The 15,952-nt window shown below is 39.6% G+C and overlaps 1 protein-coding gene across 7 annotated transcripts in view; it reads left to right on the forward strand.

Moving 5' to 3' along the window:
* Positions 1–4,856: 4,856 nt before the first annotated feature.
* Cenpc (centromere protein C) overlaps positions 4,857–15,952 on the forward strand; it is a 62,748-nt gene continuing 51,652 nt past the window's right edge. For 3 of the 7 annotated variants that reach the window (XM_052199770.1, XM_052199769.1, XM_052199771.1), the window contains exons 1-4: positions 4,860–5,088; positions 8,153–8,196; positions 10,536–10,606; positions 12,209–12,279. In XM_052199770.1, the coding sequence (XP_052055730.1) occupies positions 5,071–5,088; positions 8,153–8,196; positions 10,536–10,606; positions 12,209–12,279 (204 nt within the window). In that variant the 5' untranslated portion in view covers positions 4,860–5,070. Of the gene's footprint in view, positions 5,089–8,152; positions 8,197–10,535; positions 10,607–12,208; positions 12,280–15,952 lie in introns of all 7 variants that reach the window. The other 4 variants (XM_052199766.1, XM_052199767.1, XM_052199768.1 and 1 more) reach the window with 2 other exon arrangements.

The following is a 15,952-nucleotide window of genomic DNA, read 5'->3' on the forward strand; positions in this document are numbered from 1 at the left end:
TTGACTATCATTGTGATATCAGGCATGGTAGATGCATGACTTCACTCCCAGCACTTGGGGTGCAGAGGAAGGAGAATTTCTGAGTTTATACCAGTCTGGTCTACAAATGTATTCTTGAAATGTATCCTAGAACTTTTGTCCTGAAAAAATATGAATATGTATAAATATATAAACTAATATGTAATATATAAATATAAATGTTTCACACATATAAAATATGTAAGTATATTTTATATAAATATGAAGCATAAAACATGGCTATAAATATGTGTGGTATGTGTATGAGTGTGTGCGCACATGTGTTTAAAACACATCACTGGAAAAAAAACCCCAGCTTTAGTTTTAACCACAAGTTGGAATACATGGATGAATTACAAGTCACACAGTCTCAGTTCCCGTCTGTTTTTACTGACTCTGGTAGGATAAAAGTATTTTCAGTAGAGAAAAGGAATGTTGTTGTAATAGAATCCCAGGGACTCCCAGGTACTCAGCATAGTGTTTCTTCCCTCATTCTTTACCCAGTAATTATTAACACAATGAGCGTTTATTAATCAGATCATGCTTTCCTGAAGTATTTGGGTCAGAAAAAAAAAGAGAAGAATCACTGTTTAAGAATATAATCTGCTAACCTTAGCATTTTCAGTATTGTTTGAAGAATTACTTTTAGGTGCTAAGAACTTGTTTTAGTTATATGTTCCTACTATTTTATAATGTAATTTGTTATTATGCATATATATATATGATGTAGTTTGGGAGGTTATAGATCTTCCTTCCTCACCCTTTTAAGACAGAGTCTCATTTTGCAACTTGATTGTTTGATTGTCTTGGAACTCACTTTGTAAGACAGGGTGGCCTTGAACTCCAGAAGATCTGCCTGCCTGTGCTGAGATCAAGGGTATACACCACCACACCTAGCTGAGGTTGTGATTCTTGATTGACAACTGGCTTAGGAACACCTAGATTAATAAAGAACATTCCTAGATACTGTCTGTAAGGAAATTTACAGGGAAGTTTAACTAAGACCAGAAGACTCCCTCTGAAAGTCTTGCACACCAGGGACCCAGGATGGAATAAAGGGGGGATTTGCTGTGGCATGTCTATCTGCCGCCATATCCCCTCTGTTATAATGAATTGACACTTCTGAAACCATGAGCAAAATAAAACCCTTCCAGGCTAAGCTGTTTCCTCAGGTGTGTGGTCACACTGCTGAAAAGTCTAACCCAGAGGCCAAATAGATACAGAATCAGTTCAACCACTAGCTATTGTTAGCTTAGACAGAAACCAGGGACTCAGAATAATAGATACTTTGGGGAAATAGTAATAGTTACATTGTATGAGTCAAATTTTTAGAAAATATATTTTTACCACTGCAAACTCAATATATAAAATATTCAAGTCTTTTTTTTTTCTTTTAAGATAATTTAGTTGGCCCTGCTGGAGGAAGCAGTTGATTGATGCTTCACGGTCATTTCCCGTGTTCCCAGTGTGCTGCTCTTTACTGCAGAAGCTGAAAGGGTTGAGAAAAAAGCAAAACAAACAAACCAAAAACCAAAAACCAAACCAAAAAAAAAAAAAGAAAAGAAAAGAAAAAAAAAAAAAGAAAAACCACTCTGCATTTTTCCAATATCTTTCCAAGTATGACTGGGAAGAACCAATATGATTGGCAAGGCAGAAGAGAAGCAGAATCATTTCTTGCTGCTGCCTTTGGTTTTTCCTACCAAAAAAAAAAAAAAAAAAAAAAAAAGGCAGGAATGATCCATCCATAAGCGTCTGATTTTTCCATGGTAACGCGACGGGAGGCTACTGTGTCCGCTCACTCGCTTCATGGACATCCACAACTTAGCCAGGGGACATCGGTGGTGCTGGAATTTATCATATTAGGTGTGAGGTGGTCTGAACTCCGAAGCAGTGAACAGTCTTGGTGTTGCCTAGTATTCACAGAGGCTTCTGCGAGGTGGCCGTTTTGTAACGGTGGGGACTTCCTGATTGCATTTCCTTTATGTTCTTAGAGACCTACATTATCAGGTTCCTACTTTTTCAATTTGCGTCATGACTGCTTTAATGCAGCTTTAATTCTATAGTTTCTTTAACCCTGGTCCCCCAAATTTGGCCCCAGATTCATGGTTTCATCAATCCTTCCAAGACTGTCTAGGCTGTTAAATGGCAGATGGCGCGTGGCTTTTAATCCTACGACTGGTGACAGTTCCTTGGTCTTTTAAATTGATCCTAGAATAATGCAGTCCCTCTTTGGCTATAGGATTATTGAAATTTTATTCTAACATCAGAAGTGTCCCATAATGAGATTCCATTTTGCTCTTCTCAATGTATTTTTCAATATAATAATTTCCCCCCTATTCCAGCTAAGGGCCATTTCTGCCCCATAACTTTGCTGGCAGTTTTTCTTTGTATTTTCTTTCTTTTACACACTCTTATTTTTCTGTACTACCTATGGGGTGAAGTTTGGCATTTTAACATTTACGGTTTTCTAGGGTCATCTTGAATGAACAAATATTTACAGATGATCCAAATTTAGGACATAGTGTGTGTTTTCCCCTGCAACACCATCAGGGAAATCTGGAAGTCATTTATGTGCAAGGCACATATAACCACACACACACAGTGGTTGTTGCCTTCACAGAATTCAAAATTAAGCACTGTGAACTGCCATTCCTTTAAGTTAGGTAGGTAAAGCGCCCCAGCAGGTGGGTTTTGATGATGTGTGGGTGGGGGCGGGGCGGGGTGGGGGCGGGGGCGTGGTGGAGTAGGGTTTCAGGTCCCAGCACACTTTCTCCTTTATGCCTTTCTGGGCTGTGAACTTGATGGGGGTTTTAGGAAGCCGGATGCGTTCGGCCTGGAGGGCTTCGCTCTCCTCTCCTCATTCTCTGGGGGATGTTAGCATTTTGATGACAAAAGGCCACTAGATGTCCTGTTTAATCATCCTCGCTATTTCTTCTGATGCCACCTTTCTGAAAGTTTTACTTGGACTTTCAAGAGCTTCATACTCTGCGGGGGTCGGGACAGAATGTTTTCAACTGTATACAGGTCTTCAGGTTAGGCTGCATGAGCATAATGCGGAGGAAGGTGGAGGGAGTCAGCTTGCAAGTCATCCTGGATGGCGTCACCAGCCAGAGAGAGAGAGTTTACACCCTCTCTATTAGGGCTGTTCTCTGTATCTTGAGCAGCTGGGATACTCAGACCCCCACTACCACCTTCGATTATTCTCCTGGAGTTCACAGATTGCTTATGCTTGTTATTTACAAAGGCATCAAAGCCAAAATCCATGTTTACTCTGGACGTTTTGATGTGACTCTCCGGTGTCGATTCACTCTCAACTGCTTCTTCAGCAAGCGGTTGTCTGCATGTTGAGCGATACAGCATAATACCCTTACGTTTTTTTGGTTGTTGTTTTATCTCAGGTCTTGTTCAAAATTCCCACAAAGTGCAATCGAGGACAACAGTCTCCACAATCATTTTCAACACAGGAGAAAGCCTCTGTTTCAGCTGCCAGGACCATCTGACTCCTCTTTGAGATCTAGTTGTAGCTGTTGTACAATTTACAGGTTGCCTGGATTTTGTAGCTTCCCGTTGGAGAATAGGATTAATAAGTAATTAAGTTTGCAGCACCTCTGCTGCCCTCTGGCGGATCTGACTGGCAAGCCCGGCAAGCTTCGCTGCAGTCTCGAGCACTTTTAGCTCCTATGAAACCCCACCACTCTAAAATAATCTATTGTCTGTATGTATGGAAGGACATCACGTGCGTGCTTGTTGCCATAGGGCGTCAGAGGCCCTGGAACTGGTGCGATACAAGGTTGTGAGTTGCTTTGTGTGTGCTGGGAGCCCAACTTTGTTCCTTTAATAGTGCAGCAAGCACTCTTGACCACCGAGACATCGCCCCACGCTCCAGTCTTTATTTATTCATTTATGTATTTATTTATTCCGTCTCCTTAGGAAATAGATCAGGGACAGGTTGCGACCACGGGACCCTAGGGTGACCTGTTTAGTTACCTAGGGTCACGTGGACAGGACAAACTACATATCGGTATATTTTTCTTGTTTTCCAATCGGAGTCATTACCTTCATTTTTGCATAAGACAAAGCACAGCCACTTTCTCTTTAAAAAATTCTATGTTCGTTCTACTGATATGCAGATATAATTTATGCCAATCATCTTGGTTGTAATGATGCTTCATAAGTAATTTCTAAACACTTGAAAAAAGATAGAAAGTCATTACAACTTTCAGAAATAATGTATAGATAGGCGGGTTGCAGCTGAAGAATCTGCGTAGTGTAATCTGCTCAAAACGCCGCCAGCAATTTCTACCTCTAATTCTTTTTTAGTATTACCTATTAATCCGAAATAGAACTGCTGGGATGTATTATACATTTATCTCAACGAGCACAGGTGGTGGTCTATACCTGCTTTCTAAATACTAACAGCTATAGACACAACAAAGTGGCTGAAGAAAGCAGAAGCTGGAGAGCAGGAGCGCCCGCCCATCCCCAGGGCGAGTAGACCGTGGAGAGGCGTGGCGACGGGAGAGAGGCGTGGCGACCGGCGAGAGGCCAGGCGGACGGGCGAGGGGCGTGGCGACGGGCGAGAGGCGTGGCGACGGGCGAGGGGCGTGGCGACGGGCGAGAGGCGCGGCGAAGGGCGAGAGGCGCGGCCAAGAGCAGAGCGAGGAGGTGGACGATGAGTAGGAGGGTGGGACGAAGGCAGAAGGGCAAGGCGTTGGGCAGAAGGGCGGGGCGAACTGAGAAAGGCGGGTTGGTAGGTAACAGGCGAGTGGGTGGGACCAAGGGCGGGACTCTAAAAGCGCGACCGCCCGGATTATATCGGCTGAGGTAGACTTTTGCGCATGCGTGGCTCATTTGAAAATTTTTTTTTTTTTACCCCCCTCTGGGTTTGTCGCTGCTGTTTATTTACCGCCAAGCCTTAAGTGCTGCTCCCGCAGCTCTTGGGAAGCTTCCGTCCGCAATCTAACTCTAGCTGAGCGACTTTTAACCTCCCAGGAACCCTGGCCTGCTTGAATTTCCCTCTCAGGTCTCTGTCGGTCCTAGTGGGTCGGGACCATGGCCTCCTTCCATCTGGTAAGTGCGGGTCTGGGCCGGACCTGCGCACTGGGTCGGTCGCCCTGTGCTCGAGCGGTCCGGACGCGGGGCGGGTGCTTGTCGGGGGTGTCCGGCTTGTCCGGGTGGTGTGGGGCTTGTCTGGGTTGGATTGAAAGCTGCACAGGTAACAAATTAGATGTGTACCGGTACCGGAAGTAACTGGACTGTTAGTCCCAAGGGTTCACATCGTAATCTCATCCGTGCCTGCTTTTTTCTCTGAAAAGGTTGTTCCAGTTTCTAAATTTCAGCCGTTTTCCGTTTTTCGGTGTTACAAATGCTCAAGACTGTTGTATACAAGTCAGCCTTGATAGTCTGGAAAACCTCGAGTATTAATTTCTCCATCAAAACAAAACGAAACCCGCTGTTCTTCTACTTTATTTGTCAAGATACTATTTTATGTGAAGATTCTAATATTTACGGGACACCTGTTGATGCTAAAGCTTTATATGCAAGGCAACCATATTTTAAAAGGTGCCAACTTTGAATCTTAGAATGGCCCATAACTTGCCACTTTATGTTTCTTGACACACTTGATATTCATTCCAAGTTTTGTATGATAACTATGCCTTATTTCAGCCCTAACCTAACAGTTCAATTTATCTTTTAAAGAAAAGCATCATTGATGGTTTCGATCATGTAGTTTGTGTGTGTGTGTGTGTATGCACGCTTGAACGTGTATGAAAATACAGTATAGTGTGTATTCTGCAAAATCATGTATATTGTTCACGTTGCACATGATCAGAGAAAAGAAACATTAAAGCCATATAGAACAACACTTAACAAATGCCAGTTATCATATACCAGTCATAGCCCTACAGCTGTTTTGAGCTTTGTACTTCTGACATCTGTGTGTTGTCTGTTTAGAAGAAAAATAAAGGGATGAGCTGGAGATCGTTCTCAGATATTTTTATAAGGGTTTTCAAGATAATTTCCTACCATAGACATATTTTGACATATTCAAAGGACCTTTTGTTTTTACCTGAGTAGGCTTAGAGTTAGAGTTAGGATGGGGAGGATGGAGAGTGCTCCAGGGCACTTAGTGGGTATGTATAGGCCAAACCCAAACCAAACCAAAAAAATTTTTTTGCACAGTTTTTATGAGAAGTACAGTGTCGTAGTGGAAGAAACTTAAGTTGACATCAATTGAAGGATAAATTGAAGTTGGCAGTTTGAACTCAGAGTTAAGGAGCCGTCTTTGTCTTGGTGACCCCCTGCTTCTGAGTGTGCCTAAGCCACTGACATTCTAGTAGTTGCTCAGTATTCATGAGCAGGGGACCTAGTTTGCCCTAGATTTTTTTTCTGCTTAGCAGAGGAAGAGGGACCATTGTACAGGGGTTCATGTTTCAAAAGTGTCGCAGTGTGCAGATTTATGATCCTTCAATTTTACTGAAGTTAGAAGTTTTCATAACTTAGGGTTTGGAAGCTTGTTTAATTTAACATTCTCAGGATTGGGTTTATTTTGGTGCCTCACATTGAGGAATACCAGAAAGAGACCTGAGTGTTTGCTTTAAATGTTTCCATCAAATAAATAATAGTGGGACTATTGTAAAAATAGTGGGACTACAGCTATGGGTCTGTCATATAGTGCTGTAGAGTATTTCTCCAGAATTTATGTTTCCTAGGTTTAATCTTGACACTAAAAGAAAACTCATATAAAGCCAAGTTATTGAACATCTTTTTTCTTTAGTTTGCTCCCTGTGAAGTAGATTTCATCTTCCGCTTTTTAAATACTTTATGAAGATTATGGTTTTTTTGTTGTTGTTGTTTTTGTTTTTGGTCTTATTTATCTGGCATATCTTTTTTTGTTGTTTGCTTTGGGGACAGTATAGCCCAGGATGGCCTTGAACAAGAACTCACTGTGTAGGCAAGGATTACTTTGAACTCCTTCATCCTTCCACGTATTGGGGTTATGGGTCTGCAAGATCATCATGTCCAGCTTTTGGCACACACCCCCTTGTGGTTTTGAGGCAGGGTCTCATGTTTCCCAGGCTGGCCTTAAACTCTCCTGTCCATTCTTTGTAAATGTTGGGATTAAAAGTTAAAACCACCCTCCTCTCAGATCTGGGATCTGACTCAGAGATTCTAGAGTGCTAGGAAAAAATTCTACCAACTGAACTCCATTCCTGGCACAGCCTTTTTTGGGTATGCTAATATGGCACATAGTTTAGTAGAAAAGATTAATTATCTCTAGACAAAATCTTTACCCTGTTTATGGTTTTTTTTTTTTTTTTACATTAGTTAATTTATTTATTCACTTACATCCCAGTCGAAGACCTTTCAGAAAAGGGGAAGACCTTCCCACTTGTGATATGGTGAGGCATCATTTGGTATATGCCCAGCAGTGGCATATATAGCTGGGTCTTGTATTGTAGTAGAACTATTCCCAATTTTCTGAGAAACCAAGCTATTGATTTCCAAAGTGGTTGTAATATTTTTACTCTCACCAGCAATGGAGAAGTGCTGCTCTTTCTCCACATCCTTGCCAGCATGTGCTATTTCTTAAGTTTTTGAAATTAGCCATTCTGATGGGTGTAAGATGGAATCTCAGAGTTGTTTTGATTTGCATTTCCTTGATGATTAATGACATTGACCATTTCTTTAAGTGCTTCTTGTCTATTAAGAGATTGAGAATTCTCTGTTTAGATCTGTACCTTATTTTTTAATTGGGTGATTTGGTTTGTTGGTGTTTAATTTCTCAAGTTCTTTTTATATTTTGGATATTAGTCTTCTGTCAGCTGTAGGCTTGATGAAGATCTTTTCCCATTCTGTTGGCTGCCATTTTGTCCAGTTGATGGTGTCCTTAGCCTTGCAGAAGCTTTTCAGTTTCCAGGGATTAAAGCTTGGAATGTGGCAAGCTCCTACTTAGCCATCTTGCTGCCTCTAGAATTCTTTATAGTATTATATTGGACAGTTGACAGATACTTGTTAAATAAGTGCATGAAAAATATGTTCTCTTATTAATACTGTTTTGTACTGGAATTATTTTGAAGATGAGTTGTATTTGATTATAGTTTAAAAAACTGATAGTTAACTTTTCTTTCAGGATCATCTAAAGAACTACCACAGAAGATTTTGCCGGCCTTCCGGGTAACATGTTTATACTTGAACTTTTTTGTTTGTTTGTTTGTTTTTTTGAGACAGAGTTTCTCTGTATAGCCCTGGCTGTCCTGGAACTCACTTTGTAGAACAGGCTGGTCTTGAACTCAGAAATCTGCCTCTGTCTCCCAAGTGCTGGGATTAAAGGTGTGTACCACTTGATGCACACCTGCCTGGCTTATACTTGAACCTTTAAGGTGACTTTTTTTCATCTTTAGAGAATGGATGTGAAGATAAAAAAGTTGTTACCTTGACTGATTAATTTCTATGCCCATTGATTGTTTGATTTTTTAGTTATTTTATATGAGAGAAATATTAACACAAGTTGTATAATGGCTTAGTGGAAGTAAGAAAAAATACTTACATAGAATCATGTACCAGAAGCATTGAACACTGAATAGTACTGAATAGTAATATTAATGAAGTTACTTATTTCAATAAGTCTGGACTGTAAAAATTTTTTTTTCTGTACTACTAGTAAAATTACTTAATGGGCAAAAGAATTACTTATAATAGGATAGATAATAAAGTGACAGTTTATGTTATAAAGGTTTTTTATATATAACTTAGCTAGCCATGAAGTGCAGCTAACGATGTAAGAAATTATATAAAATTTGTGTTTTTGATATTAGTGAAACATTTAAAGGTTTTGAGTAGTTTTAAACAAAAATCTGCCAACCCCTTTTAGAGGTGTATATTTAAATTATACTGACCAAAATCTATCTAGGGAAACCTTCAGGGAAATGGTTAAGCTTTATGATATATTTGTAGCATAGAATATTATTAAGCAATAATTGCAAGAACAAATTCATTCATTCAGTAACTTGTGTTACTTCCTAGAGAATTATACTGAGTAAAAAGAGTAAGTGCAAAATATCTCACAATTCCATTTCTATGGATACTTATTTTTTAAATGACACAAATTTAGAAACAAAAGACAAGATTGCTGGACATGAGTTAGGAGCGATAGGATGTGATAAGGAGCGAAGGCAGTTAGAGAGAAGTAGATGTATTTCTGAATGGTTACCAAACCACTCAGTAGCCTGTCTCTGGTTGTGATACTGAACCTCCAGAGGCAATACATTGGACAGAATAAACACACAAAGAAACTGAAATGATGAACACAAGATAGTTACTGACAAGCACACTGATTAAATCATTAAAGTTTTAAGTCTTTAATGGCCACACAACAAGCAGATTCTTGCCTCTGAAAAGTCTCTTGGTGACCAAGCTCTCGGGGTGCAGTTTTTTTAAAGACAAAACCACAGTTACATCAGTGCTGGGGAAAGGGAGCCCACATTAGTGCGGGATTTGGAATGCCCTAGTACCATGTGCTTTCTTGCAAAGCTCAGTAGTATTTTCCAGACACTTCATGACAATTATTTTTGATTTGTATTTTGTGATTGTTGCTATTATTTATTTTTCCAGACAGGGTTTCTCTGTGTAGCTCTGGCTGCCCTGGAGCTCGCTCTGTAGACCAGGCTGCCTTCTGCCCCCTGAGTACAGGCTAAAAGGTGTGCGCCTCCACTGCCCAGCTTTAGGTTTAGTTTTAAACTTCCACAAAAATCAGTTACACACTTACTATGTCTGGACCACAGTCAGGGTCATGGACAGTCCCAAGAGTGATGCTAAGGTGGATGTGGCTGTTGGGCCTGTGGAAGACTGGGAAGGAAGTGTCTAGGCAGACAAACGAAGCTGGGACAGAGTATCACAGTCATTTCTAAACAGAAGCATAAACACATGAGTGGGTAGGTATAGAACCAGAAAAAGATGAATAAATATGTATACGTAATATTAAATCAATACATTTAAATTAAGCTATTTCTATTCATTCATAAATTGCTGATTAATTAAATTAATACTGTTGAATACAGAGTGTACTTGAAAAGTTGCAGAGAAGATATGTCCTTGGAGCTGTTGAGACTGGTGCCTGTAAAAGTTTCCTTAAAGAAGCATGCATGCCTGTAACTATAGCTCAGAGGTAGACAAATTGCCTATGATGCCAGAGCTCCTGGGTTCAGATCCCAAAACAAAAGCAAAACATTCAGAACCAATTTAGTTTCTTCAAAATCAGGAATTGTTATTGAAATATAGCAATTGTCTGAAGCAAGTTTAGATGCAGATATTCAGCTTTGAGTAGACAATTACATGACTTCTGTTAATATTGCACACAGATAGGATGGGTTGATTGGCTCTTAGAATATTGAGTGTCTTGTGTTCAAATAGTAGAGATATTTCTTCTTATTTAAGGTTAACATTTTCAAGCAGACAATAATATGACTAAAAACATCTTACAGAAATGATATAATTTCCTTGATCTTTTTTATTAGAGCATCCAACATTCATACAAAGAAAGGCGAGAACATGTTGAAAATCTTAGAAGATTGTTTTGAAGAACAGGGTAAGGCTTTATTTCTTGATGGTCTTTCAGAGATGGTATAGATGAAAACAAATTTATCACTAATGTTCTATAGATTTAAATGCTAACACGTCTGCTACATTTAACAACTTCTTTATAATTTTAAACACATAAACAGTCCTTTTTATACCTTCTGGTATAGTGAGAAGAATACTGATACAGCCACAGGAATATGTCATCTGTAATTCACACTAGATTCCTGTTATTTAGGATTCCATAGACCCAATACTTTTCACTAAAGAAAATATTTTCCTAATGTGAAAATCCAAGATTATAATTGCTTTGAAATGTAGACGTTTCCAAGTGAATATTATACCACAAATGCAAAATTCTGTGGAATTTCATTTTATGTACAGAATTACCTTCAGTTTTTTGATGTAAAGTGCATGTGAAATGTACATAACTTTTATGCCTCATATGTAAATATTGTAAAATCTGGAAAATAAAAACCAATAAAATTAGATACGTATAGATCCAAGCATTTCTATATTGGGAAAAGTATAATGGAAATAAGTATAGAATCCTAGGGATCATTTGAATTTGAGGTAAATAACATTTACATTTATTATAAAGTGATGATGTATTATTACTTTACAATAAAGTAATTTACCTTTATTTATTATGAAGTGATGAATCAGCACAAAGAACGTTGTGAGGGCCAAGCAGGCTCAGGAAGTGCAGAGTGCGATGCTGTGCTTTCCCATTTCACCTGCAGTCGCGTGCGTGCGTGCGTGCGTGCGTGCGTGCGTGCGGGAACACTGGCTCCAGTGAAGCTGTGCTCAGAGATGTGGCCTCTGAGGAGTGAGCCTACACTCTCAGTTCTGATTCTTGCTCGCCTGCTATAAAATAAAGACTCTTGTAGGTACAAAACCTCTGGAGCCTCTGTTCTTTTTAAGTCACTCAGTCTCTTGTATTTATTTTGCAAGTTTGAGTATGAAACCCAGGGCATTGTGGTTAGGAAAGCATTCGATCACCAAGCTACATCCCTAATTCAGTTTCAGATGTTTTGTTAATACAAAAAGTAAGACAGCAGAAAAAACATCTTCATTATAGATAGAAAAGAACTGAAAAATTTTCAGGAATTTGGTTTTCTTTTCTGTTTCTGATGCTTGTAAGAATGCTTGGATATTGCATTGAGGTCTGTTTCTTTGGCTAATTGTGTTGTAAAGAGTCAACTGACAGTACCTCACATGTCAGCCTTCCTAATGCTGCGACCCTTTTATACAGTTTCTCATGGCCTGGTGACCCCCAACTGTAAAATCATTTTCTTACTACTTCATAACTGTAGTTTTGCTACTGATATGAATCATAATGTAAATATCTGCTATGCAGAATGTCATCTGCTAATATGACCCCAAATGGGATCATGACCCCAGGTTGAGAACTACTGATTTAGAGCCACTTTAATTGTTCAATTAGAATCTTTTAAGAGTGACAGTATGTAGACCAGGCTAGGCTTGAATTCCCAGAAGTCTACCTGGCTCTTCTACCCAAATGCTTCTATCCAATGTTCTTATGAACGTTGTATTCCAGCTTGTTTCTTTTCCCCTACTCTATAAGTTTTGTCAATGATTTTTATTACAGATTCTACAGAGTCATTGACTACTTCAACACCTAAAGAGAAAGTCAGTTATAGTCAATCAGCAGGCAAAGCGGTAAGTCGAACCGGAGAACCGATGGAGGCTGGGTGCTTCAATGAATGGCGTTGAAACACTGTTCTTGTGTACATTTTAGTTGTCTTACTTAAAGAGAATCCTTTGCTTCTGTTGAATTTCATAACTTTGGAAGTATTATAAAATTTTGGTTTTGTATTTCTAGTGTTTGAAATTGGGAATTACAAATACAAAATTATAACAATCATTTTCATTTCTTCTAAACTAATTCATAGAGTTTTAGGAAAATGGGCAGCTTTAAAGTTCCTGATCAGACTAACAAGTTTAGTGTTTTCTAAAGACTGATAGGACAGGATGCTGTCCACAAAAACTATTTTTGGTTGATTATGTGCCTTAAAAGGATAGGTTGATTTGTTATCTAGATTTGTTATTGTAGTAAATTTTAGTTAGTTTTTTTCCCCCAAGCACTGTGTTTGAACCCAGGGCTTTGCGCATGCCAAACAGTACTTGGTTCACTGAGCCACGTTCCTACTTATAAAGTTTTTGAAGCTAGTGTTCCAAAACATACTATTTGGAAACATAGTACTAATTAGAAAGAGCATATAATTCTAGATGTGAAGTTTATTAAAAGCTGATAAGCAGACAGTATTCTACTACAAGGTGACTTAGAACTTAGGTACACTGGCTATGCTGGCCTGGAGTTCACCATCCTGCTTGCTGGTCTGTACTTGTATAGCTAGTCTTTGGTTTTAGTGAGTGTAGACAAGCATATGTTTCAGAAGTTGAGAGACCTTTTATACTATGAGAAATTACATTGATCTTTGAAAGTTAAAGCCAACTTTAAATTTCCTGGGAACTTGACTTGTTCACTAAATTCTTAAAAAATAAGTTTCTACTTTGACAATTTTATACATGTGTATAATGAATTGACTTCTTTGTTCAAGTTTACTTTAATATTTCAGATGTTTGCATCTGAGAATGTTCTTATAGATATTACTTTATGAGATTCCTTTTCTAGGTAGAATGAAGCATGTTGCAGTAGTTCAGCAACACCCTACTGTGACACTTAGGTAAACACAGTATAAACAAATGACAGTTTAGAGCTTCCAGGGTAATGACGACAGGTTTAATGATATATGGTCTGCAGCTAGTTTTCTTCATTCCTTAACGGGGGTGGGGGTGTGGGGGTGTGGGGGTGGTGGTCATGGTGGGGGTGGTGGTAGTGGTGGTGGTGGTGGTGGGGGTGGTGGTCGTGGTGGTGGTGGGGGTGGTGGGGGTGGTGGGGGTGGTGGTGGTGGTGGTGGTGGGGGTGGTGGTGGTGGTGGTCGTGGTGGTGGTGGGGGTGGTGGGGGTGGTGGTGGTGGTGGTGGTGGTGGGACGCTTCTTACGTGTTTCCTAACTCAGGGTGCTTTTCCTCTCTAGCTAGTAGATACAGGCATTAATCTATCTTCTATTTAGCTGAGAGAAGTGTTTCTCTTCAGGCTTGGAAGGTTCTTTTTCTGGCTGTGATATGTGTGTGTGTGTGTGTGTGTGTGTGTGTGTGTATGAATGTATGAATGTATGTATGAGTGTATTTATGTGTGTGTGTATGTATGTAATTATTAATTAACTCGAGACAGTGTCTCACTTGAGCTTGAACTCATGAGCCTCTGGCCTCAGTCTCCTACGTACTGTGATTACAGCACACTATTATGCCTGGCTTGACAAAGAATTCTGAGCCAGGGTCTTGTGTGGTTTAGGCTGACTTTGAACTTGCTGTGTAGCATGGATGATCTTGAACTCCTGATCCTTCCTTGTCCCTCAATTTTCTGAGTATTGTGATTATAGTTGTACTCTAGCATGCCCGGCTTAAATGTACATTTTGATGAATTGTTACAGCTATGATCAAGATAAGATACAGAATATGATGAAAGGCTAAGATTTTACTCAGGTTGTAATGGTAGAGAGTTGAGGGTTTTGAGTCATTTTCAAATTTATTCACATAGTTGGTAATATCTCCCTAAAGTGTTTGTAATGCTGTCAGGATCCATCATGCTGCCCTCTTGCCCATTTCTGCTTAAGCATTTCCTTATGCTTAAGTGAAGGTGGTGGCAGGACTACCAAGTCTGCTGTGTTTTTAAAAAGGAGGTTTAACTTTGTTGACTCCTTTTTATACTTGTTATTAGGCTCATTTTTGATTCACATTATATATATATTCTCCTTTGAAAGAAAATTCAAAACAGTAGAGATTTTGTATGTGGTAAGGTTTTTATCCAGGTGGGGACTTTCTAACTGCAGCCTTCACGTGAGAGACCTAATTCAGGGAATCTGTGGGTGGCTCAGTGGCTTGAGAACATTTGCTGCTCTGCCAGGAGGCTGAGTCCAGTCTCAGCATCTTGTTGTTGGCTCCCAGCTGCCGACTCAGGCTCCAGGGAACATGACCTCCCGACCCTCATACTATCTCCAAACACAGGCACAGAGATACATGTGAATAAAGATAACATCTTCATATCTATTTTGTTATTTTTAATTGCGTATATGTATGTATGTGAGTACAGGTGCCTGAAGAGACCAAAGATACTAGTTCCTCTTAGAGCTGGAGTTACAGGTGTGTGAGAGTCACTGATGGAGGTCCTGAGGCTCAGTCTTGGGTCCTGTGGAAAAGTAGTACTTGATCGTAATGCTAAGCCATCTCTTCAGCCCAGTAAAATACGTCTTAAAGAGAGAGACAGAGAGAGGGAGGAAGAGAGGGAAAGGAGTTAGGGAGGGAAGGAGGGAGAGAGAGAGAGGGAAATGAAGTTTGAGCTTTAGTATAGCTATACTATACGGATAGGTTCATAAGGGGATAGGGCATCAAGTCTTCAGGCCCCGTCACTGTTCAAGGAGACATGGATGTTAGGCATGAAGAATAATATGCATATACACTTAGTTCCCTGTCACTTAGTGTACATCCGTGAAATACAATCATGCATGTTATTTTCTAATACTGTTTTTTTTTTAAAGATTTATTTATATATTTTATGTATCTGAGTACACTGTACACTGCTGCTGTCTTCAGACACACCAGAAGAGGGCATCAGATCTCATTACAGATGGTTGTGATCCACCATGTGGTTGCTGGGATTTGAACTCAGGACCTCTGGAAGAGCAGTCAGTGCTCTTAACCACTGAGCCATCTCTCCAGCCCCGTTATTTTCTAATACTGTTTTTATTGTGGTCTGGTTCCATGGTCATCACCTGTCCATCAAACATAATTCCAGAAGGAAACAAAGTGAGTGTTCACTATAAGTCATTAAGGAAGACTGTAGACAACAGGTTCAGACTTACCACTTGTTAAAGTACTGTTGTCAAAACAACTTCGTAGATTCCTAGCAATGGCTAGTCCTTTAAGAGAGCACCTAAAATGATTAGGTGTCCTGAGTTAACACTTTCTTACATAGAGTGAATTCCTAAGTATTGTATTGTTTCATATTTTCTTTTTTTTTTTTTTTGTTTTGTTTTGTTTTGTTTGTTTTGTTTTCAAGACAGGGTTTGTCTGTGTAGCCCTGGCTGTCCTGTAACTCACTCTGTAGATCAGGCTAGCCTTGAACTCAGAAATCCACCTGCCTCTGCCTCCCGAGTGCTGCAATTAAAGGTGTGTGCCACCACCACCCATCTTGTTTCATATTTTCTTTTACCTTTTTAACTTTACGTTAATGACATCATTGTGTATTTCTATGAACTTGCTTTTTTGAAC

Source organism: Apodemus sylvaticus, chromosome 11, assembly GCF_947179515.1.
Source record: "Apodemus sylvaticus chromosome 11, mApoSyl1.1, whole genome shotgun sequence".
Lineage (NCBI taxonomy): Eukaryota > Metazoa > Chordata > Mammalia > Rodentia > Muridae > Apodemus > Apodemus sylvaticus.